The sequence below is a fragment of the Amblyomma mixtum genome, chromosome 7, assembly GCF_055824585.1.
Source record: "Amblyomma mixtum isolate Tamu chromosome 7, ASM5582458v1, whole genome shotgun sequence".
In the NCBI taxonomy this organism is placed as follows: Eukaryota; Metazoa; Arthropoda; class Arachnida; order Ixodida; family Ixodidae; genus Amblyomma; species Amblyomma mixtum.
Window position 1 is genome coordinate 147,450,798 of NC_143018.1, and position 27,218 is coordinate 147,478,015.

The 27,218-nt window shown below is 45.3% G+C and overlaps 1 protein-coding gene across 1 annotated transcript in view; it reads right to left on the reverse strand.

The window, feature by feature from the left end:
* Positions 1-4,376: 4,376 nt before the first annotated feature.
* Positions 4,377-27,218, reverse strand: part of LOC149337809 (phosducin-like protein) — a 31,089-nt gene continuing 8,247 nt past the window's right edge. Inside the window, exons 3-7 of the mRNA XM_089553536.1 lie at positions 24,060-24,184; positions 15,634-15,739; positions 8,215-8,328; positions 6,148-6,272; positions 4,377-4,840 (exon numbers count right to left, since the gene is read on the reverse strand). Of these exons, the coding sequence (XP_089409662.1) occupies positions 4,759-4,840; positions 6,148-6,272; positions 8,215-8,328; positions 15,634-15,739; positions 24,060-24,184 (552 nt within the window). The 3' untranslated portion in view covers positions 4,377-4,758. The remainder of the gene's footprint in view (positions 4,841-6,147; positions 6,273-8,214; positions 8,329-15,633; positions 15,740-24,059; positions 24,185-27,218) is intronic.

Genomic DNA, 27,218 nt, shown 5'->3' on the forward strand with positions numbered 1-27,218 from the left:
CATCGAAATTGAACCGCCGCGGCCGGGATTGAACTCGCGTCTTTCAGGTCAGCAGCCGAGCGCCGTGACCACTGAGCCACTGCGGCGGGGCAATGTTTAAGAGAATCCCCAAAGTGGAGCAGACTTTACTACAAATCTACTCCACCTTGGAGGATTCCCCTAAACACTGGACCAGCAATGCTTCCACTTGAAGTTACTGATACAAATTTGCTCTCCCATGTGCTAACCATCCTAGTCAGTGACTGCCCCGGTGAGGTGGAAGTCCAGGGTTCCAGCCCTGGATCAGGACAAATTCTTTGTTAATTATGTGTAACTTTTCTTCAGAGCCGCAGGGCTGCGCATGGGTAATTACTGGCACGTAACACTCTGATTTGGCTAGGAATGCAAGTGCTGCGTGTATCTTGATCAACACAGTAGCTGGCACCATGCATTTAGGCCTAGTGCAAAGACCGCTTTCAGTTAAAAATCCAAATGTGGTCCATTCTGCATCTAGAACCCCTGAGGTTCGTCAGGATGCACTCTTGACAAAAGGTGATGCAGAAGATAACGCTGCACACAGGGGCAGCAGAGGCGGCAGCCAGTTTTCATGGACATCATCCAAGTTTTTGCCGAGACAAAAAGCCTCAGCTAGAGTCAATTTTAGGGTCAAATAGAGTGCAGGGGCCCTTGAGTTCAGCACAGATGCAGCACCTGAGAGAAGGGGCCTTTTTAAATGATCACCAACAACCCGAGTGCTCTCAGCTAGGTGTCATACAAAAGCACACATTTGATAAAGCAGGTGCTCAAGGTTTTTCAGCTGCAGAGCATATGGCGCATATGATAACTGGCATGACAAACGCGCTCCAGTGCACGATGAGGTTGCATCTTTCCACAGCTGAGTTCAGGAGTGATAAAGCCTATTTTCTGTGTTGCCTTTGTTTGTTTTAAGCGACGTTAAAAATGCCGTTATAAATGGGCTTGACAGTATTGTACCATTACCTCTTTCTGTTGTTACTTCCTTGTAACCTATCGAAGTTCTCATTAGTTTTCAGACTTTAGGACCGTCACCTGTATGCTAAAGTCTATGTACTCATCCCCTTTGTAGTCAACAAAACCTCGCCTGGTTTGATTTGTGTGAAGTACCAGTTTGCAAAGACTTCAGACTGCAGAATAAATGGCCCACTGAATCAGCTAATGCAAATGTTTTGCACATGCATACCTGCCAACCTGAAGGCTTTCAAATTCGTAAAAGCTTCGTGACTTAAAGGGAGGGGGTTGTCAGCGCATATTTTTTGTTTCACAGGAAACGTCGCATTGCGTCGCTTATTTCAATGCATGACGTGATCGTGTTGAAGCTTCTTCACACATGAGGGGACACACAAAAGGCTAGAAGAACAGATGTACCACGCAGATGGAATCAAGGGAGGCACGCGTGGGTTTCAGCTCCTTGCCAGAGAGGCAATTAAAGATGCCGCTGATAAACAAACATCCGCGATAAAGCAGTCGTCATTCTGAATGACATGTAGCTCGGCTGGCTGACTGATAAGCACCACCGGCGCTCCGGGCTGGCGGCAAAGCTCTGAAAACGAAACTGCACTGCCAGACTCTCTATCAGCCTATCACCGGAGGCCTGCCAATCGTCGAAACACATGCAGCTGCACGCATGTCAGAGGGAAGGAAATTAGGCCCACGGAAATAAAAACATGCATGGACTCTTTGCTTTCGCCGATCACTACGTATCACTCTGCCGATGGCAGAGCGGCAAGCCGCCACGGGGCTGGTTGAAAGGTTGGTCGACTCCTCCCACCGTCTGCGTGGAATTGAAAAAAAAAAGGCGGAAGCTGGGACGTTTAATCAGATTTAAATTAGGAAAATCGGCCACACAGGGCAATGATTCGAAGTTTCTAACAACACTCGGAGCGTGTAGAACTAGTTCCCGCTGCAAAAAGACGAGTTCAGATTCCTCTTCAGTGCACCTTTAAGAGCAAGCAATGCTGCTTTCCTCATCAAATAACCCACAGCTCAATCCTGAGTGATTCAACACAGTGCTCCCTCACCCAGAGGTCAATAAAATGAGGCTGTAGCCAACTATGACACCACAACCTGCAATGTCAATTCGACAAATGTAAGTACACTGCACAGAGAAAAACATGCTGAAACTCAGTGGTGCAGCCAGTACTCCTGACAGCTGTGCCATTTCATTAAGTCCCTGTAGCCAAGGACGGATCTGTCCCAGTCAATGCAGACATCGCAGCCTGGCCCTGAATTTCAGAAGAAGGATGGATAGCTGGGTGGTTCAGACACCACAGACGAGCACTGACTCGCAACTGGAGTTTTTGATGGAAAGAACACAAAATTTACGCATCAAAGTCTTGTGACATCACAGACGCGAGAGCGCAAGCACTTTTAAGAGGTGACTCTTTAGCTAGTCATTTGATATGCAGGGAAGTCCTATCAAAACAGGACTTCCCCTCCTGCTTAGTTTGGCGCAAGTTAAGATCGTGAATTATCTAGAAAAAGAAACCACTTTGTCAATCAGCAACAAGGTAGGCTGGCTTATACATTGTGACTGTCTTTTTGTGGATGAAATATGTTTCCATTACTTCTCGGGGTGTCTTATCCCGGTGGTGAAAAAAAATATTTACGTTAGTGACTAAAGGGTGACATTTTTTCTTTTCCTTTTCTTCTTTCCCACAATCGCAGCAGTGGTTTTTTTTTAAATGGAAACACCTGGAAGCTGACTGAGATGCTCTCGCAAATGAATGTTAATACTACAGCGACTGGTCTGACCTTTCTTGAACGACAGAGGAAGCACTAGTGGACAGGCGTAATCTACTAGCCTTGACCTATGTCATACCTGGCATCCACACGGGCTCATGTTAATGGCCTTCTCATGGTGATCCCTAGTGGCACAGCAGAGCCCGCTAACTTGTGCAGTGCCGAAAAAGCGATGTCCACCTCAAAGCAACAAAGCAAAGGTCAGACCAGTCGCCGTATTAAGGCCTTTAATGCCTCATACTGTAGTTAGCAGGATTTGTCGACAGAAATGTCACGCTTTTCAATTGGTCGAAATGGTTGCGACGTCACAGTGCGCAAATTTAAAACTGGCTAGTAGCCATGCAACCAATTAAAGAGATGGTATAGTGATGTTCCAAGTAAGTGGGACTGAGTTTAGTTAATTGCTTAATTAACGAATTAGCCTAATTAACCTCTCTAGTCACACCACATAAATAAATAAAACCGAGGAGGAAATTGGTCGAGTTGGGGAATCGAACCAGGATATCCAGAGTGCGAGACAATCATGCTAACCACTCCGCATTGCCAGCTCGATGGTTTGGAATGAACAAAGGCCCATCTAGTGAATACGGTGCCTTGGTTCACTCCCATCTTCCTCCCTTCCCATTATGAATAGGTTCAGGTGTCCAGCGAGATATGCAAGACAGATACATTTCTTTTCCTCAAAAAACAATTTACGGAACGGGCGATGACGTTCTGTGGACTCCCTGGCAGCGTTGCAAGACGCTGTCGCGTTCCACTCTTAGAGTCGAAGCTTAACATGTTAACCACACATCAGTGACACCACGTTTAAGGCTTTCGCCTCACTGCACTTTAGGTCAACAAAGCACCTGCCTGAATTTTTAACATTCATTTGCGAGAGCATCTCAGTCAGCTTCCAGGTGTTTCCATTTAAAAAAAACCACTGCTGCGATTGTGGGAAAGAAGAAAAGGAAAAGAAAAAATGTCACCCTTTAGTCACTAACGTAAATATTTTTTTTCACCACCGGGATAAGACAACCTGAGAAGTAATGGAAACATATTTCATCCATAAAAAGACAGTCACAATGTATAAGCCAGCCTACCTTGTTGCTGATATACAAAGTGGTTTCTTTTTCTAGATAATTCACGATTTTAACTTGAGACGAACTAAGCAGGAGGGGAAGTCCTGTTTTGATAGGACTTCCCTGCATATCAAATGACTAGCTAAAGAGTCACCCCTTAAAAGTGCTTGTGCTTGCGCTCTCGCCTCTGTGATGTCACAAGACTTCGATGTATAAATTTTGTGTTCTTTCCATTAGAAACTCTTGTGACTCAGCGCTCGTCTGTGGTGTCTCTTTCTTTTGTGCTTTCGTCTGTTTCGCGCTGTACCACCCCCAATGAGCTTCAATTTCCGCCCTCAAAGGGGCTATTGTGTCAGTCATCTTAAGAGCTCATGCACTTTAAATTAAAAGATAGCTATGCAATGGATCTTTTGATGGACGTTACCTGTCACTCCTCATCAGAAATTTGCTCCAACGTGTGAGGAATATGTGTGTTTCATTTTTCAGCACAGCACCCCATGAGTGTGTTGCACTGGTTGGTCACTTTTTATCAACACAAAAAGAAACCAAACAAGGCCATCCTCAAAAATGCGCATTCACTTGGGAAAGACCAAGCACACAGAAGGAACACAGGTCAAATACAGTCCAAAACTTCCAACCGGTTCACCTCTGAGAAAGACGCAACAGTTTATACACAAGCAGGAACGTTCACCACACAAACAAGGTAAAAACAAAAATAAAGCAGGAAGGCAACGCAAAACCGCATGGTCCCAACGGACGTCATTTGCCCACATGGTGTGAGTTCAGGCATGATCGAAATGGCCCCGTTGTTTGCGACATTCCCTGTTGAAGAATGGCAGTTGAAGAATGTTGAAGAATGGCCCCCGCAAAGAAGGGCTGGCCTTTGGGTGGTGCCAAGGACGCCATGGGGCTGGCAGGTCAGGGGATGATGGTGTAGGCATCAGCGGTCGTCGTCATCATCGTCAACCGCAGCTGGCTGTCGCACTGTTGGCAGCAGGCTCTGATCAGGCAGAAACCCATGCCTGCACCAAACACAGCCACAGAGACAGTAAATCAAAATTTCATTCAGTTTCGATAAGGTTTCGCATAAAAAACTACCTCATAAACTCAGTTTTGTTATAATGAACAGATATTAACATGTACAATCATACCTATCTGATCGCCATCAGTTTGTCGAAATACATAAAACCCACTCCAGTCACCTTCCTGTCGATTCTGGCGTTCACCAGGGATCCGTCCTCGGGCCCCCTACTGTTCTTAATATTCTTTAATGATATTGTTAATGACCTGTCAGTAGGTATTAAGTTGTATGCGGATGATTGCGTGCTGTATGAGAAAATTAGTTCGACTGATGATCAAGTAAGGCTGAATAATGATTTTGCAAGAATAGTTTCTTGGTGTGAGAAGTGGCAAATGTCAATTAATTTTGAAAAAACCGTATTTATGAGAATAACACTTAAAAAGAGCCCTCTTCTATATCACTACACTGCTAATAATAATTTTCTTCATGAAGTTACAGAATATAAGTATCTAGGCCTATGGATTTCTGATAACCTCTCTTGGACCAAAGATGTCGACTATTTGATTTGAAGAAAATAGCGCCAGAGCATGCAAACCACGAAAAGACAAGGACGAGACTTGTGTCTCGTCCTTGTCTTTTCGTGGTTTGCATGCTCTGGCGCTATTTTCTTCAAATCAAGTATGCACCAACTCGCCCAAGAAGAAGTGTTAATGTCGACTATGTTTCAGCAAATGCTCTCCGAAAGCTCTTTTTCTTACGACGCTCGCTTAAGTTAGCGACCCCTGGTACATGCCTCACTGCCTACAACACTATTATTAGACCAATCTTAGAATATGCAGTTATTATCTGGGACCCATTCACAAAGGTAAACATAAATCTCATCCATCGTGGTGGCAAGCCTTTCATCTTCTCCGAGCGATCAGGACGATTGCTTGGAGGCCCCGGGTAATGTTACGAAGCAGATGAAGAACTGGGCTGTGGCGTGGACGGAGCGCTCGCACTAAGTACGCAGCCATTAAAATCATATTTCAACGCTCATCATGTCGTTCTGTTCCTTGGCTTGCCACCACGTATCAATATTATCTCTGAGGCCTATCAAAAATTGTCATTTTTTTTCCACAGGAACGAAAAAGCTAGTTGTGCAATTTTTTATTTGCTACTATTGCTACCATTTGCAAATGACATTACTTTTTTACTGCGTGGCACCAGAAGACACCGATGAGATTGGATGCACCAGATACTGTCAGATTAAAATGACATTACACCTTCCAGTAGTGTGACAGGGGTGTATAAAAGCACATTGCTTACTCCACCAGGAAGGACTCGACGTCACCGGAGAAGAAGTCGTCCCCAAACTCGTCGGTGAGGCGGACGAAATTGCCAATCAGGTTGCTGTTCTTGTAGACCAGCAGCGCCGGCACCCCCTTCCGCTCCTGCACACACGGGTTGGAGCAGTCAGGCCAGTTCTTGCGATCGGAAATGTGTGAATACTTAACATCTGTCCGTCCCCCAACTAGAATATGCATCAGCACATCATCATCATCGGCCTGACTACACCCACTGCAGGGCAAAGGCCTCTCTCATGTCTCGCCAATTAACCCTGTCCTTTGCCAGTTGCGGCCACCGTATCCCCGCAGACTTCTTGATCTCATCCGCCCACCTAACTTTCTGCTGCTCGCTTGCCTTCTCTTGGAATCCACTCCGTTACCCTTAAGCACCAGCGGTTATCTTGCCTTCGCATTACATGCCCTGCCCAAGCCCACTTCTTCCTCTCGATTTCGCCTAGGATGTCATTAACCCGCGTTTGTTCTCTCACCCACTCTGCCCTCTTCCGATCTCTCAACGTTACACCTATAATTTTTCTTTCCATAGCTCGCTGCGTTGTCCCTGACTTAAGCTGAACCCTCTCTGTTAGCCTCCATGTTTCTGCCCCACAGGTGAGTACCGGTAAGATACAGCTGTTCACACAGCCAGCAAATGGTGCGACGTCCATCCTGTTTACAAGAAAACTGGTTTCGGGGAGCGCGACGGAAAAGCACAAGTTTTTCCTTCACTCGCAGAGCAATCTGAGTGGTGGCTGGTTTTTGAAACGCAAAACAGACTTTGAGGGCCCCTTGGAGTTTAAGTTCGAGTCAAGGCGTGTTTATGAATTCAGCGGTTAGGGTACCTCCATTCCTTAGAGTTTGCTCGATCCCCTCCGTATTGCCGAAAATGTTTGTAGTGCTTGTTTGTTCATTCTTCAAAGATGCCGGCATGCCACTTTATCGCTTTGTTCGTGATGCAAGACGCGCCTAGATTTATCTCGATTGATCACAGCCAGGCGGAGCCGATTTTACATTGTTCCGCAGTGTTCTAGTAACTTTCCAAGCTTCATCTCGAAAGTTCGCTATCAGCTTTAACGAGAGCACGGCCGACAGCAGCGGGCATTCTGTTCGACGATCGCCGAGCACGCTTGTTGCTACACCATCGCCGAGTGATTCAGTTCTTTGCGGGCGCAAGTCAGCCCAAATAAATAGTTTCGTTTGGAAGCAATTCTCGCTGTTTTCCTGTTCGCCGGATTGCAGTCACCACTACATGACGGTATTATACTTCCTGTAATGTGGAAACTCGCACAGTTAGTGTGGGCGGCCACAGTCCTTGTCCCAGCGATGCTGCTCAGCAGGCCAGCGTTCGGAAGCACAAAACCCGAACTTCGTCGGCTTCGCCTTCCTTTTTCTTCCTCGCCTTCGTTGGCGCTAGCTGCTGGGGCATTAAACTCCAACTCTCTTTCTTATACTGCTTATATCTGTTCCCTAACGCTTTTTTTTTAGATTTGACAGTTGAGTCAGTTCTAGTCAATGTACGCATGGTTGTGAGCAGCACCTTATTGTAATGGTATCAGGATGCTGCACACTCCGCAATGGTCTGAAGTCTTGGACACTGTGGAGGCCCACTGTAACACATTTAAACTTTACGTGGGTTCGCAAACCAGGAATAATCAATACGCTATAGAGAGGACAAGAGCCTACGAGCTGACGTGCTAAGCACATCTCTAAAGAACAACAATGAACTACTGCAGCAGCCCAAAAGTGCTTACTGTTAGGTGTGGTAATTGGGGTTTAATGTCCCAAAGCAACTCAGGCTACTAGAGACAGCGCAGTGGAGGGCTCCGGAAATTGCGACCACCTGGGGTTCTTTAACGTGCACTGACATCGCACGGCACACGGGCCTCTAGAATTCCGGCTCATCGAAATTCGGCCGCCGCGGCCGGGATCGAACCAGCGTCTTTCGGGCCAGCAGCCGAGTGCCGTAACCACTGAGCCACCGCGGCGGGGCTAAGAAGTGCTGACTGTTGCCGTGCTTCTGTGAGAGCGATGTGAAGCGGCTGGTGCTTACAAAATGCCGACTCATTCCAGCAGCAGAGGCCTCGACAATGCAAAACTTGACCTGCGGGTACTCTTGGGCCAAGCACTGGAGGCAGCCGTTCATGGCCTCACAGCCGGGGATGCCCTGCAGAGGAGAACCAAACAAGCTCAGGGTGAGAGTGGCACAAGTATTTTTGCCTTGTCATGTAACTTTACCTTTTAGAGAAGACTAATACTGTGGGGCTGTACATCAGCAGAAGGTGGATTTATCGCTTTAAATCCTTATAAGGATTTAAAGCTGTGAGCATGCCTCACTTGCATACCAGTGGTAAAAATTTGCTCGGGATGACTCTGGGAAATTAATGACATCACCTTCAAGCCCTTTCGACCACTGGTTTCGTAGAATTAAGAGGTACACAGCTGTACTGATGAATAAAACATGCAGCAGGCATCTGTAACTGTCTTTTCAACGGTCAGTTGACTCCCGCTAAAGCAAACTCAGTTAAAGATGCAGTGAAGAGGAATCTGAACTCGTCTTTTGAAGCAGGAACTCAATCTACACGCTCCGAGCATTCTTAGAAACTTCGAATCATTGCCCTGTGTGGCCGATTTCCTTAATTAAATCGGATTAGCGTCCGGCTCCCACCCTTTATTTTTTTAATTCTCCGCGTACGGTGGGCGGGGTCGACCAACGCAGGGAGTGCCTTTCAGCCAGCTCCGTGGAGGCTTTGCTTTCGCTTCATTTTGTTTTTTTTAGGTTTCCGTGAACAATAGTGTAAAGAGGAAGATGACTGTCCTGCGTCGGTTGACATAGTTGACGCGATGGTTCTGCTTCGAAGCTCCAGGACATAGGCCAAAGGCTGCACCCAGCACGGCTCCACCAAACTGTAGCGAGATTTCCGGGGAAACAGCCTAAGAACAGCTAGCCAAAATGGCGGTCCGAGCTCCGGGGCATCAACCCAACGACTGGGACAAGATCCTGCCGTTCATCGCCTACGCCTACAACACCGCCACGCAGACCACCACCGGCTTCTCGCCGTTTTTTCTTCTCTACGGACGAGAACCTTCCTCACCGCTCGACACTGTACTTCCTTAGCAGCCTGACCAGTCTGAGTGCACCACCATTTCGGAGGCTTCCAAGCATGCCGAGGAGTGCCGTCAGCTCGCACGGTCGTTAACGTCCGGCGAGCAGGGGCGTCAAAAATTCCTCTTCGACACCACACACACTGCTGACAGTTTTCTACCCGGCTCTCTCGTCTGGCTTCACGTGCCGTCTACCACACCCGGCCTCTGCTCCAAACTTCTCCCCAAGTACCATGGCCCTTACCGCATCATAGAGCGCACTTCCCCGGTCAACTACGTTGTCGACCCCGTGACATCCGCCACAGATCAACGCCGATGTAGCCGCGAGACTGTTCATGTGTCAGGCCTGAAGCCGTACTACGACCCGGGTGTACTGTTGTCTCCCTGACTCGCCAGGATGGCTTCGCCTTCAGCCGGGGGTGATTGTAAAGAGGAAGATGGGCAGCGGCGGCAGCCGCACCGCCAGCGCACGGTGCGAGATCGTTGGGTTGATGCCCCGGAGCTCGGACCGCCATTTTGGCTAGCTGTTCTTAGGCTGTTTCCCCGGAAATCTCGCTACAATAGTTTCATTCGCAGATAATATAGCTGCAAATTAAGCCCGTAGAAATAAAAATATGCGCGGACTATTTGCTTCCGCGTATTACTATGTATTACTCCGCCGATGGCAGAGCGGCAAGCCTCCACGGAGCTGGCTGAAAGGCACTCCATGCGTTGGCCAACTTCGCCCACTGTACGGGGAGAATTCAAAAAAAAAAAATAAAGGCGGGAGCTGGACGTTAATTTCATTTAATTAGGGAAATCGGCCACACAGGGCAATAAGTCACTGTTTCTAAGAATGCTCGGAACGTGTAGATCGAGTTCCCGCGGCAAAAAGACGAGTTCAGATTCCTCTTCAGTGCACCTTTAAGACCAATTCTTAGATAAGATGAACAATATGAGACCTCTGGCTGGTTTCCAATAGGATTCAATGAAAAGAAAAATCCACTTTTGATAACCTGTTACACGTGTCCTTCACTGGACACAACCTTTCACAATGAGCACAACCCACGGTGACCTCATGCAACGGGGCATCCACAAGGCTCTGTCGAGCAGAGGAAATATTTTTACAACACTTCCACCCAAGAAAGCGCACCCCAACAAGATAGCTCCCACACAACTCCATGCCGTAGTGGAGAGAAGCTGTCTTGGGGGGGCACGCTTCCTTGTGGGGAACCTTTCTTGCAGATGCGAAAGAGGCACACTCCTGCCTGCCTGGAGATGCCAGTTCTTGGTATCGAGCGCATGTGACAAGCCATGCATTGCCACTGGCGGACTACAAAGGCGAGAGGGCATGTAGTGCACAGGCTCGTCGACTTATACTCCGTTTCATACATAGCAGGCAACGGTGCGGAGGTTGCGGAAGTAGTGCATCCGCAAAACCATATTGCTTCGCCACGCATCATTCGTTCTTCTTGAAACTCTAGTCATTGTTTCGACGAATACAAAGAGTGATATAAAAAGATGTGGTAGCGCTGAAAATCACGGTCGAAGCTGTGAGGCACTCAGTGTTCGGGCTCTCTGGCCATAATTTTCACGGAGTGGGAACTACTTTTTGGGCGAGGATTGAGTAGAGGCGATTCGCCCTATCAACTGCATATCATACCGCCACGTGTACTTTTTGCTTCTCGAAATCTCGACTAGTCGCAGGAAGAAAATGTGGCAGGAGGTAAAACGAAGTCCAGGAGGTGCCATTCACGGCACTTAAAGGGTCAGTCTACTCACCGAGATGAGTGTATAAATAATGGCATATTCTGGTAGTTGGCACCCTATAAAATCAATAACAAGGGGTCTGCGCCCGGTTTAGGCAGGAATTTATATTTTATTTCGGCGTTAAAAGTCGCGTAAAAAAGCATGGTGGCGACCCCAAACGTTCATTTTGTTCAAGAAAGTGGTAGTCTTTTTTTGTAGAAGCATAAGTGAATATACTATGTACCATTTGTATGCCCCAATGTCAGAGAAACGCACGTTTTGTTCTAGTAAACTGTAGAAGGCGTACCGCTCGCTTTTTCTGTAAATCACATGAATATTTATAGTTACACGTACGCAAAACGCAGGCACATTCCCACTTTTAGTTCAGCGTATGCTAGCAGAGACGCAAAAATAAACTCAGCCTATAGTGGCGCCATCTGGTCGTCAGGACGGGAACCATTGCTGTAAACAAACCGACTCTCCACTTAAGCCTAGAAGCGGCAGAATCGTCACTCTAATTATTAAAATAAAGCAAATTTATCTCTTATATGTTTTCTTATAGGCGAAATGAGACGAAGCGAAAGACAGGCGCCCCATTTATGGCCAGTGAACGCACTGAAAAAGGCAGCAACAACGAGTATTCAGTCCGAAGCGAGAGGTCCGGCTTCGATGGGTGCCGCCATGTTTGTCGCCGCGCGGCGGAAATCCAGATGGTTGCCAGATGAGACTACCATCTCATACAGATGTGTTCCCACATTAATAAATTCTATTTTAAAATGTTCTACCGCACTCCTTGGCACCACAGCTGGCTAAACGGTAATTTGAGTAGAGAGCTATCGGTTGCCGCAAAGAAAATATGGTCGATAAAATTCAGTAGACTGACCCTTTAAGATTTGTCGCTACTGAATATGTTTGTGTTCGCTTTGGTTGTGTGGCGAACTACTTTTTGAGTGCGGACTTAGCCTGTGCGAACAGGTGCGCTAGCTTTGGCAGCATTGCCTGCTATGTATGAAACAGAGTATAGTCATGACTAACCTCGCTACATGTGAACACACCCTTTTATCGCCTGTTATCTCATTTGCCTCTCACTGCTGCCTATGTGACTGTGTCACTGCACTCTTACTGCTTTGAGCTGTGCATGCGCTATCATGCCATCCTGTGAAGAATTGCATAATGTAGGGCGGAGGGGGGTATACATCTTATACTTGGAGTAAACTTTTTTGTTGGCCAGCGAGGGTTGCGAGATAACGGGTCTACATATATATATAGCCGGCAATACTATATAAACGCGTGTAAGGGCCACACTTTTTTTTTTCCAGATTCCAGGGCCAATTTTCGGGGTGCGACCCAAACACGCAATGTGTGAAAAAAAAAATTCTTAAGTAAAAGCACAGGAATCAGGGAATGAGCGGCATTTATTCTACGTTCAATCGTCACTTGCAGTCTTCCAACTCTGAGCTGGTGCTGTGCTCTGGCACACACTCATCCCACAAGAAGTCGCACAGCATGTCCGCTGTCAATGCGTAGCCGTCATTCTGCACTTCCATCACATACCGGAGCAGCTCTTCTTCCAGTTCGGGAAACTCGCACGGCTTCCTCGGACAGCGTGCTTTTTTGCAGCTTGTGTTCTTCAATACATTCTTTTGGTTGTGCCATCATTGGACGCACTTCTCGGCCACAACAAATTTCCTGCCCACCACATGCTTGCCCATTGTGCTAAAATTGCACCGCTCGGCGGCAGCACATGAAAGCCACAAGTGCAGCGAACTACCACAACTCCTGTGCCTCTGACAGCCGCAAAAAAGCTGGAGCTGGTGATACTGATGCCAATACGAATAGCGGGAGGGAGGTCGCGGCGGAAGAAAAGTCAACGACGATGATGATGATGAGAGGCAGCCTCAGGTGTCATCCGAGGGCGGCATCTGGAAGCTCCTGTGCGCATGTGGCCTCCGCGATCAAGCGCGCCGTTGCTCGCAGCCGGAACTGATCACGGAGGCCACGGCACGTGCATTTCGTGGGAAGTTTGGGTGCAGCCCTTACACGAATCTTTTTTTTTTTAATATTTCCTTCGGGAAAACAGGAAGCAGCCCATACATGGGTGCAGCCCTTACACGCGTTTATACGTTGTACAGTATTATTGCGAAAGCAATACTACTTGCACTTTCACGCTTTTGCCGGGCCGCGGCCGGTGACCACCATCGTGCCGCGGCTGGTGACCACCATTGACCTTCATTTGACCTTGATTGCATTAGACTGGATTAGATTAAATTAGATCAGATTAGATTACATTGGATTGCATTGAATTGTATTCAAGTGGATTGGATTGCATTGGATTGGTTTGGATTACATTACATTGGATTGGAGTGGAATGGATTGAATTGCAGTGGACTGGACTGAAGTGGATTGCATTGGATTGATTTGGATTATATTAGATTGGATTGCATTGCATTGGTTTGGATTTGATTGGATTGGATTGCATTGGACTGTATAACCGATGCACCACCCCAAGTCTAACCACAAGCACCACCACCAGCTACATTACCAGCTGTACCATGGCGTAGGTACAGATATTGCTTTCGCAATTACCGGGCTTAACCAAGCTAAGCCACAGCGAATTTTATGGTTTGGTTTTGTGGGGTTTAACGTCCCAAAGCGACTAAGGCTATGAGAGACGCCGTAGTGAAGGGCTCCGGAAATTTCGACCACCTGGGGTTCTTTAACGTGCACTGACATCGCACAGCACACGGGCCTCTAGAATTTCTCCTCCAAAGAAATTCTAGCCGGCGCGGCCGGGATCGAACCCGCGTCTTTTGGGCCAGCAGCCGAGCACCATAGCCACTGAGCCACCGCGGCGGCACAGCGAATTTTATATATTGTGCTTTATGATGTTCACAGAGTTTAAGATGTGCACAGAAAATTTTCACATAATTTGCGCACCCCCTTTTTGAAGGCCTAATTCGAAGAAAAAAGTGCGCAAATTACGTAACTACACTACGAACAAAAGCGAATGAAACAGCAAGAAAAAAGCCAACACATGGTCCATTCACAAGCAACATCAATCAATTGTGGAGATTGATTTTGAGGGCAGTGGGGGGTCTTTGGCACATGTTAAAGGCTGTTGGGGTTCCTAGGGGCAGAACGGCACCACAGTTATTACCTTTGATAGCTCTGCCAGTTCTATTCCATGGCCAGACAGGAAGCAGCAAACAAAAGGAGGGTTGGTATTGCACTTCTGGGGACCACCATTAAGGTTCTGCTTGAGGGGGGATGACGCTCTTAAAAACTTGTTTTTTATTTGTAGCCATAACTTGTTGAAACTTGGCACGCAGGTGTATCATAGAATGCTGATTTCAAATGCGCATTTAGTTTTCAAATATCTCACCTCGAAGAAAATTTATCGCAGAATAACATCCAAATTGAGCCATTTCTTACGGGGCTTTATTGTAATTCATCAGTGAAAAAAAAGCTTTTTTAAGAATATGCAAGCATTTCCAAAGGGTGCACCGCACATCCTAAAGCTTTCTTTTTTTACTTTAAACATGATATATTAGCAATTAGGCGAAGTGTGGGCTAATTACTGCCACATCATTTTTTCTTTCCAAATTTATTTATGATCAACAAAATGATTTTATAGACATTTTGTTAGCTTTAGGATGTGCTTTGGGCCTTTACAAACGTCTGCTTATTGTTAGAAAATGTTTCTTTAGCCGATAAATTACTATCAAGGCCCGTAAGAAATGACGTAATTAGGATATTTTATTTCCCATATATTTCCTTCCAGCTGACACATTTGAAATCTAAATGCATGTCCGAAATCAGCATTTAATGATAAAACCTAGGTGCTAAGTTTCAGAAAGATATGTTGACAAATAAAATAAATATTCCCATATATTTCCTTCCAGCTGACACATTTGAAATCTAAATGCATGTCCGAAATCAGCATTTAATGATAAAACCTAGGTGCTAAGTTTCAGAAAGATATGTTGACAAATAAAATAAAGTTTTCAAGACCCTCTTAAAGAGCAACTGCAGCACTTTTTGGAGAATTTCGTGATATTCAAGGATTCAAATCTATATAGGCTGTAGGGAAAGCATGCGAAGTGTTTTTGCACTAGCATTTAAATAGTGACATAATCGGCGATTGAATTTTGCGCTTCTCCTCAGTGCTCCGGAGGAGTGCAGGGAAACTCAGCGTGATGTCACGGAAGGTATGATTTCAAATTACCACTCACAGCCACACCCCAACCTGACGTGTTAGAAGCTGCCAAACAACTCTCGGCGGGGGTTTGCCTCCGGTGGTGTTGGTTTTTTCCTTCAAAGCAGGCGTTTGTGTGTTGGAAATGTACAGATACCTTCGATGACTTCATCATGCACCCCCCCCCCCCCCCCCTCTTGGTGCTGTGCGCTGCGGAGAAGCTTGAAGGGCGTTGAAGGGTTTTAATCGGTGATTACTTCACTATTTCAAGTGCTAGCCCAAAAAGACTTCACATCCTTTACCTGCAAGTTTCGCACATTCGATCCTCTTAAGCTTGTTGATTTCTAAAGCCTATGCAGTTTCCCTTGAAGGCCCTAGGGAGAAGGTTTGGCACGCACTACAACTGCACAAGAATGAGGCCACAGAGAGAAGGGTCTCCCCAACCTGGGCGTAGATGTGTACGATGACGGTGACGCCAGACTTCTCCTTGTCCACAGCGTCCAGGAACGCCTGGCCGTCCTCCAGTCGGACCAGCTGGCCAAAGGTGGGCCTGGGCCACGGACACAGGCATGGATTACTTCACTTCAGAGTCCCCCCGCCCCCCCCACTACAGTGCCTGAACGCTCGTAGTGCACAACAAGTGCCACTTATGTGACAAACTTCGTACTGAAAAAAAAGAAAAACTTTTAATCAAGTTTCAAAAAATATAAAGAACATCAAGATAAAACTTATTTTATTTATTTTATTTTTATTTATGACTACCATCAACCCTCATTTGAGGGTCATTACAGGGAGGGAAAATGAAGGAAAAAAATGCATATATAACCAAGAATGAACGAGCCTCTTCGAGCATACAATACAAGAGAGCACAGAAACGCAACACAATTCACACCACTGTAGAGCCACCTGCTGTACAAAAAGAAATATTTGACAATCAGTTACGCGCACATCTACAGGAATCCCATGCCTAGACGGAATCCCCAAGTGCATTCAGGAATGCCGCTACACCTCCAGACTCAGCAGCGTGAGTGGGCAGTTTATTCCAGTGCTCAATATCATCCGGAAAAAATGAGCAGCAAAAGACGTAAGTTTGGGTCAAGCATGGCCGAATCGCTTTGTGGTGATTAAGGCGGGAGCTCAGTCTACCTGGAGATATTTTTCTTTATTGATGTTCATTTCACCGTGAATTATTTCGCAAAGTATTTTTCATCTCTGCTTTTTATGTCTTTTTTCTAAGGTTTCTAGACTGCATGAGTTTAACACCTCCGTTACCGAATCTGTTTTCCTATACAGTAATCCCTCGTTATAACGAAGTCAGCGGGATGGCGAAAAAATTCGTTATAAGCGATAATTCGATATAAGCGACCATTCGAAAAAAAGCTAATACAGTCGAGATTTAATTACGCCCCAACAGCGAGGAAGCTGGCGGATGACGCCGCGTGGCGTCCGCCAGCTGCGGCGGTTGCTAGGCAACGGCTCAAGGTCGGTCTCTGTGCCTCCTCGGAGCACTACTGCCACAGCGCAATCGCAAGTTCGTGGCCAATGTAGCTTTCGCTACAAAATTTGCTCATAGCACATTTGTTACTTCTACCAGCAACTCAGTATTGGTCAGCGACCCTCAAAGATGATAGTTTTCAAATTTTTTACACCAGTGTTTATTATCTATATCAAGAACAAGCTTTAGCTCATTTTTGTGATCCAGACGGGATCCAGGCTGATCGACAGGCCGGCAGGCTCGGCTTACTTCACGTTCGCACAAGAAAAATACAAAGCAGCCATGCTACCATAAAGTCTGCCTCCTAGATTTGAAGAACGACAGCATGTCTATGTAAGAGTGGAGCTTTCGGCAACGACGCTGCCTGCAGGAACGCCGGGTGACAAACTGCGCGCTGCTCCCCAACTGCCCTGGTCGCCGCTAAGCCTGGCCGGTTTCGCATCGATGCCGCAGCTGTTAGCGCTTCGGGACTGGACAGCACTCAAATAAAGGCGCTACACTTGGCACCCGTTTACTGTCGACCAGTCCCATAATAAAAGATACGTTAGATTTTCACGACACCTTCAGCAATGGAGCTAGCAGACGGCAGAAGAACCGCATCAGGTAGGAGCAGCACCAAAGCGGCTTTTGGATGAAATTTGCTTGTATCGCAGTAACCACCTCTACCCCCAGGGCTTGCTATGAACTTGAACAAACAATACTATCGCGTTTTCAGACGCCGGCGGCCGGCATCAAGGCTGGCCTGCTCACGGCTGGTCCCGACGCGCGCTCGCTCGCGCGTCGAGACCAGCCGTGAGCAGGCCAGCCCGGCTCAAAGGAGCGTGCCCTACGTCACTACATCATCATGACGCTGCCGCTCTCCGCGCTCATGTTGGCTCCCGCTTCTCGTCATTGCATTTGCCGCGGGCGGCCCGTCGTTGACATGTTGGACGCATGCGGCAAGCTGTGATCGGACGCTGCGACGCCGTTCGCAACTTAGCACCGCGGCGAATCGCACACACTTTTCGCACATGTGTCCCTGCCATAACAACAAAATTCAGTCACCCTACCACGCATTTAGACCGTTTGTCTAGTCGAATGGCGCGAATCGAGCATGACCGGCCACTTTTCCCCATACAAGACACCGCGGTTTTCTGGCATCGCAAGGCGCGAGGAAAACTTTATTTTCGTGTGGATCCTGTCATGGGGAACACCAGGAATGCACTTCCGACCGAGATTAACGGTTCGGCTGTGCTGCACCATGGAATTTGGCCCCGCTGAGCAGGGCACACTCGGCTCTCCCTTGGTGCCCATTACTAGGCAGGGCATCGATCGTGGGTTTGGTACTGTTGTGGCCTGTTCTATGCCTGCATGAGTCTAATTCGTCGGTGGTATTAATTTGGCACTGCATGCGCAAAGGGTCGCCGCCATGGCGGCGATGCCTGCGCTCGCCACTTCGCTCTAAGTGGGTCAAGCTCTTCGTGCGCTCCGAGTAATGAGGCTTAAAATGCATGCGTTTGGGTCGGGACCGAAAGAAATTTCAAATAAAGTGATATTTCGAGTAAAGCGATTTTGTTATAACGAGGGATTACTGTATTTTGAACAAATAAATCTCGCCCCACGTCTTTGAACTTGTTGGGAAAATTTATATTGAAATTAATACTGAAAATAATGAAAAACTACTCGAAACTAAAAGGCTCACAGACATCATTCACTGAAGACTTTTCGCGGAGGGTGCAAAATGTAAGGAAAAGGTTGTGGGACAGCAGGAGGGATAGCAAAGAAAAAGTCACACTACTGTGCGACAAGACCAAAGTTAACGATGCATGTTTTCCTGGGGATGACAGCACAAATGACAAGGTAGCCATAGCAAAAAGGTCTCAGCCAAAACAAAGACCACAACAACCTGAGAGATTGAAAATCCTGATCATAGCGAATAACAATGCCCAATGCTGCTGATTTAGAATCCTTCGTTCTTGAACCCAGTCCAGACGTCAGCATAACCGCAACTTGGCTTTCTTCACACATTTCGAATGATCGTATATTTCCACCTGGTTATGCAGTCATATGCAAAGACAGATCTACATGTGGAGGAGGCGTAGAAGTGCTCTGGTGTAAGATAACGGTTGATAAAAACAAAGTTTCTCATTGACCCGTTATACCGGCCACCTGACGCAGGCACAGACACTCTGACCATCTTAACGGAGTATATGCAGCGTCACATCCCTGCGTCTAAGATTATCCTCACTGGCGACTGCAATTTTCCCACATATTCTGGGAAACGTTAGACAGTGAACCGGTTGATAAAGACAGCAGCAATACTCTCCTCAAGTTGGCATTTAACTTTCAGCTGAACCAAACTGTACGTCAGCCCACACGGGTTACGCAGACCCTTGAGCAGCATCCTTGATCTAATATTCGTAAGTGACATAATTCCAACAGAGAGCGTTTTCTACGAAGTTACCAAAGGTATCTCCGACCATAAAGCAACAGTATGCTCCATTAAACTTGGCACACAACGACAACCAGAGCAATCAACCGCACTCATAAATGTTTTGACAAAGGCTGATGATGTCTCTATATTAGGTCATCTATAGCCTATAAGCACTCTCAATTTGCACTTCTCTACACGGACAGGTCATGCACTGTTAAAGACTTACACAACTTCTTTAAATCAACTGCTGAGCACTGCTTGTCGCTTTATGTGCCCAGAAAAAGTGAAAAAAGTTGTAAAACCTAATCCATGGATCTCCCGAGAAATTGTTTATTTATTTTATTTATTTCAGATACTGTCAACCCCATTGGGATTTTTACAGGATGGGCAGTGCCCATAGTAAGGTACAAATCGAATACAAATGGAATGGTATACATCAAAAACACTGTTAATTCTTCACATGAAGCATAAAATAACACGTTTGAGGAAATCCAAGAATAAGCACTCTCTACATCATTAAAAGGACAAAGTTAACGAGCTATCACGCACACTAAAACAAGCTGTTAAAACTGCAAAGTATAAATATGTGAACGTTACTTCAAAGAATTTTATACGAAGTTTTGGCGTAACCTCAATTCAAGCAAGCGCAAGGTAAGCAACTTACCGAAGAAAAGAGTCCGCTGAGAAAGCAAGAAAGTTTTCGATCACTTTAAATCACCGTTCACATCAGATGATGGTAGAAAACCCAAACTAAAATTCCAGCAGACTACCAAAGGCCAATTAGGCAAGTCACCCATAACGGAATCTGGCATACCTATCCCTATACTTGACAAGGATGGAGGAAAGGAAATGGCGCCGTATCTGTGGATAATTTCGACCAGCTGGGGATCAGTGCACGTTAAAGAACCCCAGGTGGTCGAAATTGGAGACCTCCACTACGGCACCTCTTCCTCTCTTTCTTCTTTCACTCCCACCTTCCTCCCTTCCCTTGCAGCACGGTGGATATGTGAGACAGATACTGCGCCATTTCCTTTCCTCAAAAACCAATTTAAGAAATCTAGTGGCCCCGATAATATCACCAATCAGTTTTTCAAGCGATATGCCGAATGGGTGCCCAAATACCTGCTTCTAATTTACAAGATGTCACTGGATACTTCCGGTATGCCTGCTGAATGGAAAGTTACTGAAGTAATTCCCATTCACAAATCTGGACATACTAACAACCTCAAAAATTACCGGCCAATTTCCCTTCTCTCCACAGCATGCAAACCTCTGGAGCATCATCATCACCATCATCAGCCTGACTACACCCATTGCAAGGCAAAGGCCTCTCCCATGTCTCTCCAATTAACCCTGTCCTTTGCTAGTTGCCGCCACTGTATCCCCACAAACTTCTTAATCTCATCCGCCCACCTAACTTTCTGCCGTCCCCTGCTACGTTTGCTTTCTCTTGGAATCCACTCCGTTACCCTTAAGGACCAGCGGTTATCTTGCCTTCGCATTACATGCCCTGCCCAAGCCCACTCCTTCCTCTTGATTTCAACTAGGATGTCATTAACCAGCATTTGTTCTCTCACCCACTCCGCCCTCTTCCGATCTCTTAACGTTACAGCTATCATTTTTCTTTCCATAGCTCACTGCGCTGTTCTTAACTTAAGCTGAACTCTCTACAAGTGAGTTTCAAAATTTCCCATTTTGTGGCCTCAATCCAGGAGATTACTACAGGCAACCTCGCAAGTGTGACACCACTAGACGCACGGCCGTCGATCTTCGCTCAAAAGTTTGCTGGAGGACAAAATTTAAAGCTTGCTTCTAGTCATTTCAGACAAACAATGACCTAAGCTATCACTTACAGCGGCCAGTTGGACCAATCAAAGCGCTTACGATAGGTTTTGTGACAGTATCCGTGACATTATAGGTTGCTCCATTGCGCTGTCATAGTTGGGCGAAACCCAATGCTACTGGATAACAGGTTAGTAAACAATAAAAACTGCATAGTAAAACAAAGTACAACAGAAAGGTGTACATGTCAAAAGATTTCAGTATATCTTTCAACTTAACCAAATCTTCTATGACTACACAGCTTTCAAATGGCCAAAAAGAGCATTTTTTTTTTTTTAAATCATAGCACCTTCTCCTATACCTTGTTTTCTGTGCTGTTCCAAAGTTTCACATCTGATACCCACAGGAAAGTACTGTAAAAAATTGTTTCCTGCACTGCGGAGGAAATGCATATCAAAAAAATGCTGGAAAAATCGGTTTTCCTTCTCTGCTGACTTCTGACTAGATATCACTTTGTGCAACATACTATCTCTTTCAGGCGCCACTTTTTGTTTTGACTGAAATCAATTATTTTTTCACCTAAGTAGTATATTCAGGCCTCAAGAAAGGGAATTTGTTAGTTTTCAAACATGAAAGACCAGCAGGTAAGTTTTTACAACGATGTGGAGAATTCCGAACAAAGTGTCAGATTTGTTGGAAATAATAACATCGAAATGTTCTCGTGTGTCAGGTAAACACCATAGGGATCGTGGAATCGCTTTGTGTTTCGAAGATTCACATTATGCTTGAAATTTAGCAAAAACCATCGATGTTTCCACTCGCGGCAAAATGTGTCTGCACAAAAACGGCGGACAAAGTGCTACCTAGCTCACTCTTATGTTAAACATTATTTACTGCATTTGCAACATGGCACAAAAAAAAAAAAACAACTTATTTGCAACTTATTTGCAATTTGACTGAAATAATGAAATCGCTGCTAGGTGCTCCAGTGTCTCAGAAAAAGCTGCAAGTTTTCCGCCTACACAATTGTGTACAATGCACCTGGAAGGGATATTTCTTGGTTACTGCCTTGCCCGTTCTGACGCTGTTTGTTTCGCTGCACTTGCACAACTCTGCACTGTGCAATGGCATCCTTGCTTTTCCATTTTGACGAGTTGTAGATTTCTGGTGCGACATCATATTTAAAGCTTACAGACGAGCATGCTAACTTCTTTGTAGAAAATGAAAATGAAAACTGTGTCGTGGAAAAAAAAAATAAATCTGAGAAGTCAACACGCGTAGCAAGCGCTCAGAAATGCAGTGAATGTCAAACCAGTCTTCTACAACAGTTAGTTTAGTCTGCAGGCACTTCACAAGGTTTAGAAGAGAAAGAATTCGTATAAAATAAACTCTCTAGACATAAGCCTGAAATTTTGTGCACTTAACTACTTCAGGCGCTTTGTACACAACTGCGCAAGCTGCAAACTTACAGCTTTTTCTAAAAAAAATGGAGCACTTAAAAGTGATTTCATTGTTTCAGTCAAATTGAGCACCCTTCTTGTTGCAGATAAGTTGCTTTTTCTGTGCCATGTAGCGAATGCAGTAAACAAAATTTCACATAAGAGTGAGCCAAGTAGCACTTTGTCCCCCGTTTTCGTGCAGACAGATTTTTCCGCGAGTGAAAACACAGATAATTTTTGCTCAATTTCGAGCGTAATGTGCATCTTCGAAACACAAAGCGATTCCACAGTCCCTAGGATGTTTACCTGACACACGAGAACCTTTCGATGGTACTACATCTAACAAATCTGACACACTGTGTGGAATTCTCCACATCATTGTAAGAACTCACCTGCTGGTTTTTAACACTCGAAAAGAAACAAATTCCCTTTCTCGAGGCCTGAATATACTACTTAGGTGAAAAGAATAACTGATTTCAGTCAAAACAAAAAATGGCGCCTGAAAGGGTTAAGGTTGAAAGCGATATTAACACGCACACTAAGTTTCACACAAATTCATCAAAAAAAAAACAGGGGAGTCTGTGTTGAAAGCCAGATCCCCCCTTAATCAGAGGCTTTTCTTTGTCCAGCAACAAACCTAGTGGTGATCCACTTGATTAGGACACGGCACCCGAGCTACTTCAACATCACGCTGCTAACACGGGCCCTGAGCATTCCTGAACATTCGTTTAACAGTACCTCTTGCTGGGCTAGTTGGTGTGACATTGTGTTCAGGAAAGTAAAAACAGCGCTAAATTTTACACTAACCACACAGAAAGACAGACAGGACGGGCGCTGACTCCAACTGTTTACTGAAAGCCACATGCTGCACATATATAGCCCGAAGAAGGTGAACGCAGGCGCATTTCTTACATGGCAAAAAAGCAACACAATAATAATATATTGCCATGTAAGAAATGCAATAATAATAATATTGCCATGTAAGAAATGTGCATGCGTTCACCTTCTTCCGGCTATATATATATATGTGCAATATTTTACCAGTCCACCAGCTTTTCCAGTACCACCTTGCAATCATGTTCTTTAGACTACTACATGGCAGCCTACATTTTCAATTTGTAGGCCCCATTCAGCTCATCAATCACAACGCTACGAGATTTGCAGCAAGAAACAATTTTCTGGTCCACAAAGTCCATACCAATTATGGTAAATCAACATCGTCTTTTCAAGCAATTTCATTTTGGAAACACATTGCCACCAACTCTAAAAGCATGAATTTCCTTGCCTGAATTCAAAATTAAGCTCAAAGTATTTTTATTGGAATGCTGATGTGTTATTCTCTTTTTGTGTATATTACCTGCGTTACTGTGATTTTTTACTCTGTTTCTGGGGTGAAGTATTGATTTGAAATTTTCTATATTTTGCATTTATCCGCTAACTATGCTGTAATCATTTATTGTATTATTGATTTATCGAGGGCCCCGGTGCAGTCTTTGACTTTGGGACCCTCGTCTGTACATTTATGATGTTTTGTATATTTTTTGGGGGGCCAATAAAACCTAACATGTGGCGTTCAATAAACACAGTCGGAGTCAGCACCCTCCCTGTCCGTCTTTCTACGTGGTTTGTGTAAAATTTAGCGCTGTTTTTACTTTCCTGAACACAACGTTCCTGAAGCACGGTGAAATTCCTATTTCAATCCCCGTCCAGTGTCGAGAAGAAGGAAGAAGGCACATTATACCTGGCGCTAATCTGGGCCATCATCTCCTCCATCCGGCGGCGCATGTACTCGCGGAGGAAGTCGTCGTCATCCTCTTCCTGCGCGGCCACTTCCTCCTCCGCCTTGGGCTGCGGCTGCTGCTCAAGCTGGGAACAACACGACGAGCGACCGCACAGTTTGCACAAGAAGGGAAGCATCCATCACAGCTCATTCTACTCGCCCCTGTAGTCGGCATACTGTCATTTGGTATACACAGCGTGTGTCACCCAAGATGTTCAGCAATTATTAGACATAAGCGTTTTGACTTACAAGAATGTTTTTTTTGGTGGCATAGCATTACCAGTGGTGTAATACATGCTATCCGTCACAATTCATTTTATTCACCACTGTAGTCAGCATACTGTCATTTGGTATATACAGCGTGTGTCAACTAAGGTGCTCAGCAATTATTAAACATAAGCGTTTTGACTTACAAGAATGTTTTTTTTTGGTGGCATAGCATTACCAGTGGTGTAATACATCTGAAACATGCTATCCATCACAGTTCATTTTATTCACCACTCTAGTCGGCATACTGTTATTTGGTATATACAGCGTGTTTCACCTAAGATGCTCAGCAATTATTAGACATAAGTGCTTTGACTTAAGGGGGACACTGGTCTTAGACCTATTTTCCTCATTTTTAGTCCAGTCCTAATGAAACTGTACAACCTTGCTCAGTTTTTTATACTTATTTCAACAATGAAATTACCTTTCTCATAAATTAGTCGGTTCCCAAGGTAATTAATTTTAATTAGTCACTCATTAGTAACTCAGTGCAAAGAAAACTGCTCAATAAAAAATCTTTAATTCATGGCTACATAGTGTGGTGAGCAAAGAGCACAATAATCAAAATCATTTTTCCATTTTACCCACAATTAGTAATTTTACAGCACTTGGAATATCAATGTTCAAGGTGTGAATGTTAGGCATTGATAAACTTTGCGGAATTATAAATTTTTTAGTGTGACTGAACAAATCAGCTTAGATTATTGCACACACACTGTGCTTTCAGCTTCCCTTAGGAAACAGTACGACATCTCTGTCTGTCCTAGGTGTTGAGATAAGTCGAGATGTCCAAAATTTTCATGCCATTAAATTGTCTGCTGCTGCTGCATAAATTCAGCCCATACGATGATCTGAATTTAATAATATGGTCAAAATGTTGATTGCTTGAAGGAAAACATTGGTACAGTGGGAAAATAACAGCTGTGGATTCCACAAATGAAATTTTATGAAAATCAATTTTTGGTCATTTTTTGGTCTCAAAGATCAGTGTCCCTTAAAAGAATGCTTTTCTTATGGCATAGCATTACCAGTGGTGTAATACATCTAAAACATGCTAACCAGATTCACAACAGCGCTGCGGAACGAGGACAGAAGGAACACAGCGCCCGTCCTGTGCTTTTCGTGTTCCTTCTGTCCTCGTTCCGTAGCGCTGTTGTGAATCTGTTTATTAAGCATGAACCAACTAGCCCACACCAGAATCCGCTAACCAGCAGCCTGGGTAACTAATATCATTACTGTTAGCCTCCTGAGTTGTCCACTTCCAAACCTTCTGCAAATGCAGTTACAAAGGAAACAAAACCACACTACACATCAGACAGTTGTGGCAGTACAGTGGCAGAATTTCCTGAGCAAAGGATCACATGAAGGCAAAAAAAGAGCTTTTGTTGTGTTGTGTAGAGGCACATAAGCGTTTCAGGCTGTCATGTGCCCAGCTCAAGGTGCAGGAAGAACGGTTTTCTGCTGGATTTTACTAACTTGTGAAAAAACAATAAGTGGTGTAGAGGGCCTAAAGCTTCAGTTCATATACTTGCTGGTAATGAGAAAGGCAAGGAACTTCAAAAATGGCTATTAGTGAAAGCTTCAAAGAGGGTCACAGGTAGCCTCAGTGCCTATCCTTGGCTGGGCACGTATCTCAATGCTCCCAGCCTATCAAATAAAAAAACCTCGGCCTTCTTCTCAGGAACAAGAAAACGGCTGAGGTGTAACGTCATATGCAGCGAGGCATACGGTCGGAATTCAGAGCTTTTCAAGGAGACCTGCTTCCCTTAAAAAGCTAAGAACACCTGGGATATCAATAATAAAATCAATGCCGGGTGAAGAGGAATGTGTGCTGTGCAGCATGGAGTCAAATGCTTTTTCCTCGGTGAGTCAACTTCCGTGCGTGAGAATAAAATGTGGTGTACTGTAATTTCATCTCCGCTTTTTTCACAGAGAGGTTTGTCTTCTTCTGTTAGTAGGAAGTCGTGTGTAAGGTGTGTATGTCCAATATGTTCCTGGTTACTACAGGTTTTGGTTTATGGTTTTGGGGGGTTTAACGTCCAAAGCGATTCAGAATATGAGGGACGCCGTAGTGGAGGGCACCGGAAATTTCGACCCCCTGGGGTTCTTTAACGTGCACTGACATCGCACAGAACATGGGCCCCTAGAATTTCGCCTTCATCGACATTCGGCCGCCGCTGTCAGGATCGAACCCACGTCTGTCGGGTCAGCAGCCGAGTGCCATAACCACTGAGCCAGCGCGGCAGGGCACTACAGGTTTTCCATTCATCCAGTATGAGCATCAGTAAATGATGCCTGTTATTTACTTCGTTGTCTCAGGTTCCCTGACATTTAGCCTTGAGATTAGTGTGTATTAATTTTTGGCCCAAATACATGCCATTGGCAAAAACATGTTACCATTCCTTATGTCAGTGAAACATGGGCCTGTATTCTCAGGGAGAAAGTGGTACGCATTGCAACATTGCACCCAATCCACCATCGGATGCCTCTTTCCTCGCCCAAAGGAGGGTCATCCAAAAAAGGCTCAGGGTGCAGTCGGAAGTGCTCGGCATCAGACATTGGGAAACCAAGAACTTCCTCGAAAGAATGAAGCAGCCCAAAGTGGACGTCACACAAATGAACAAAGGTCGTCGAAGTATGTGACCATTCAGTGTTTAAATCAGCTTCAGCTAACCTGATGGTAACACAGTGCATGGGATTCTTGCGCACTGCCATTTGTTTATTCTTTTCAGCTCATCTGGTGGTTCAAACAAACCCGGTCTTTTTTTCTTTTTTTTCCTCCACAAATTCTGCTGTTTAGGGGCATCACAGAATATGTGCGCCAGTTTTTTCCTGCCTATTTCAAAAAATAAC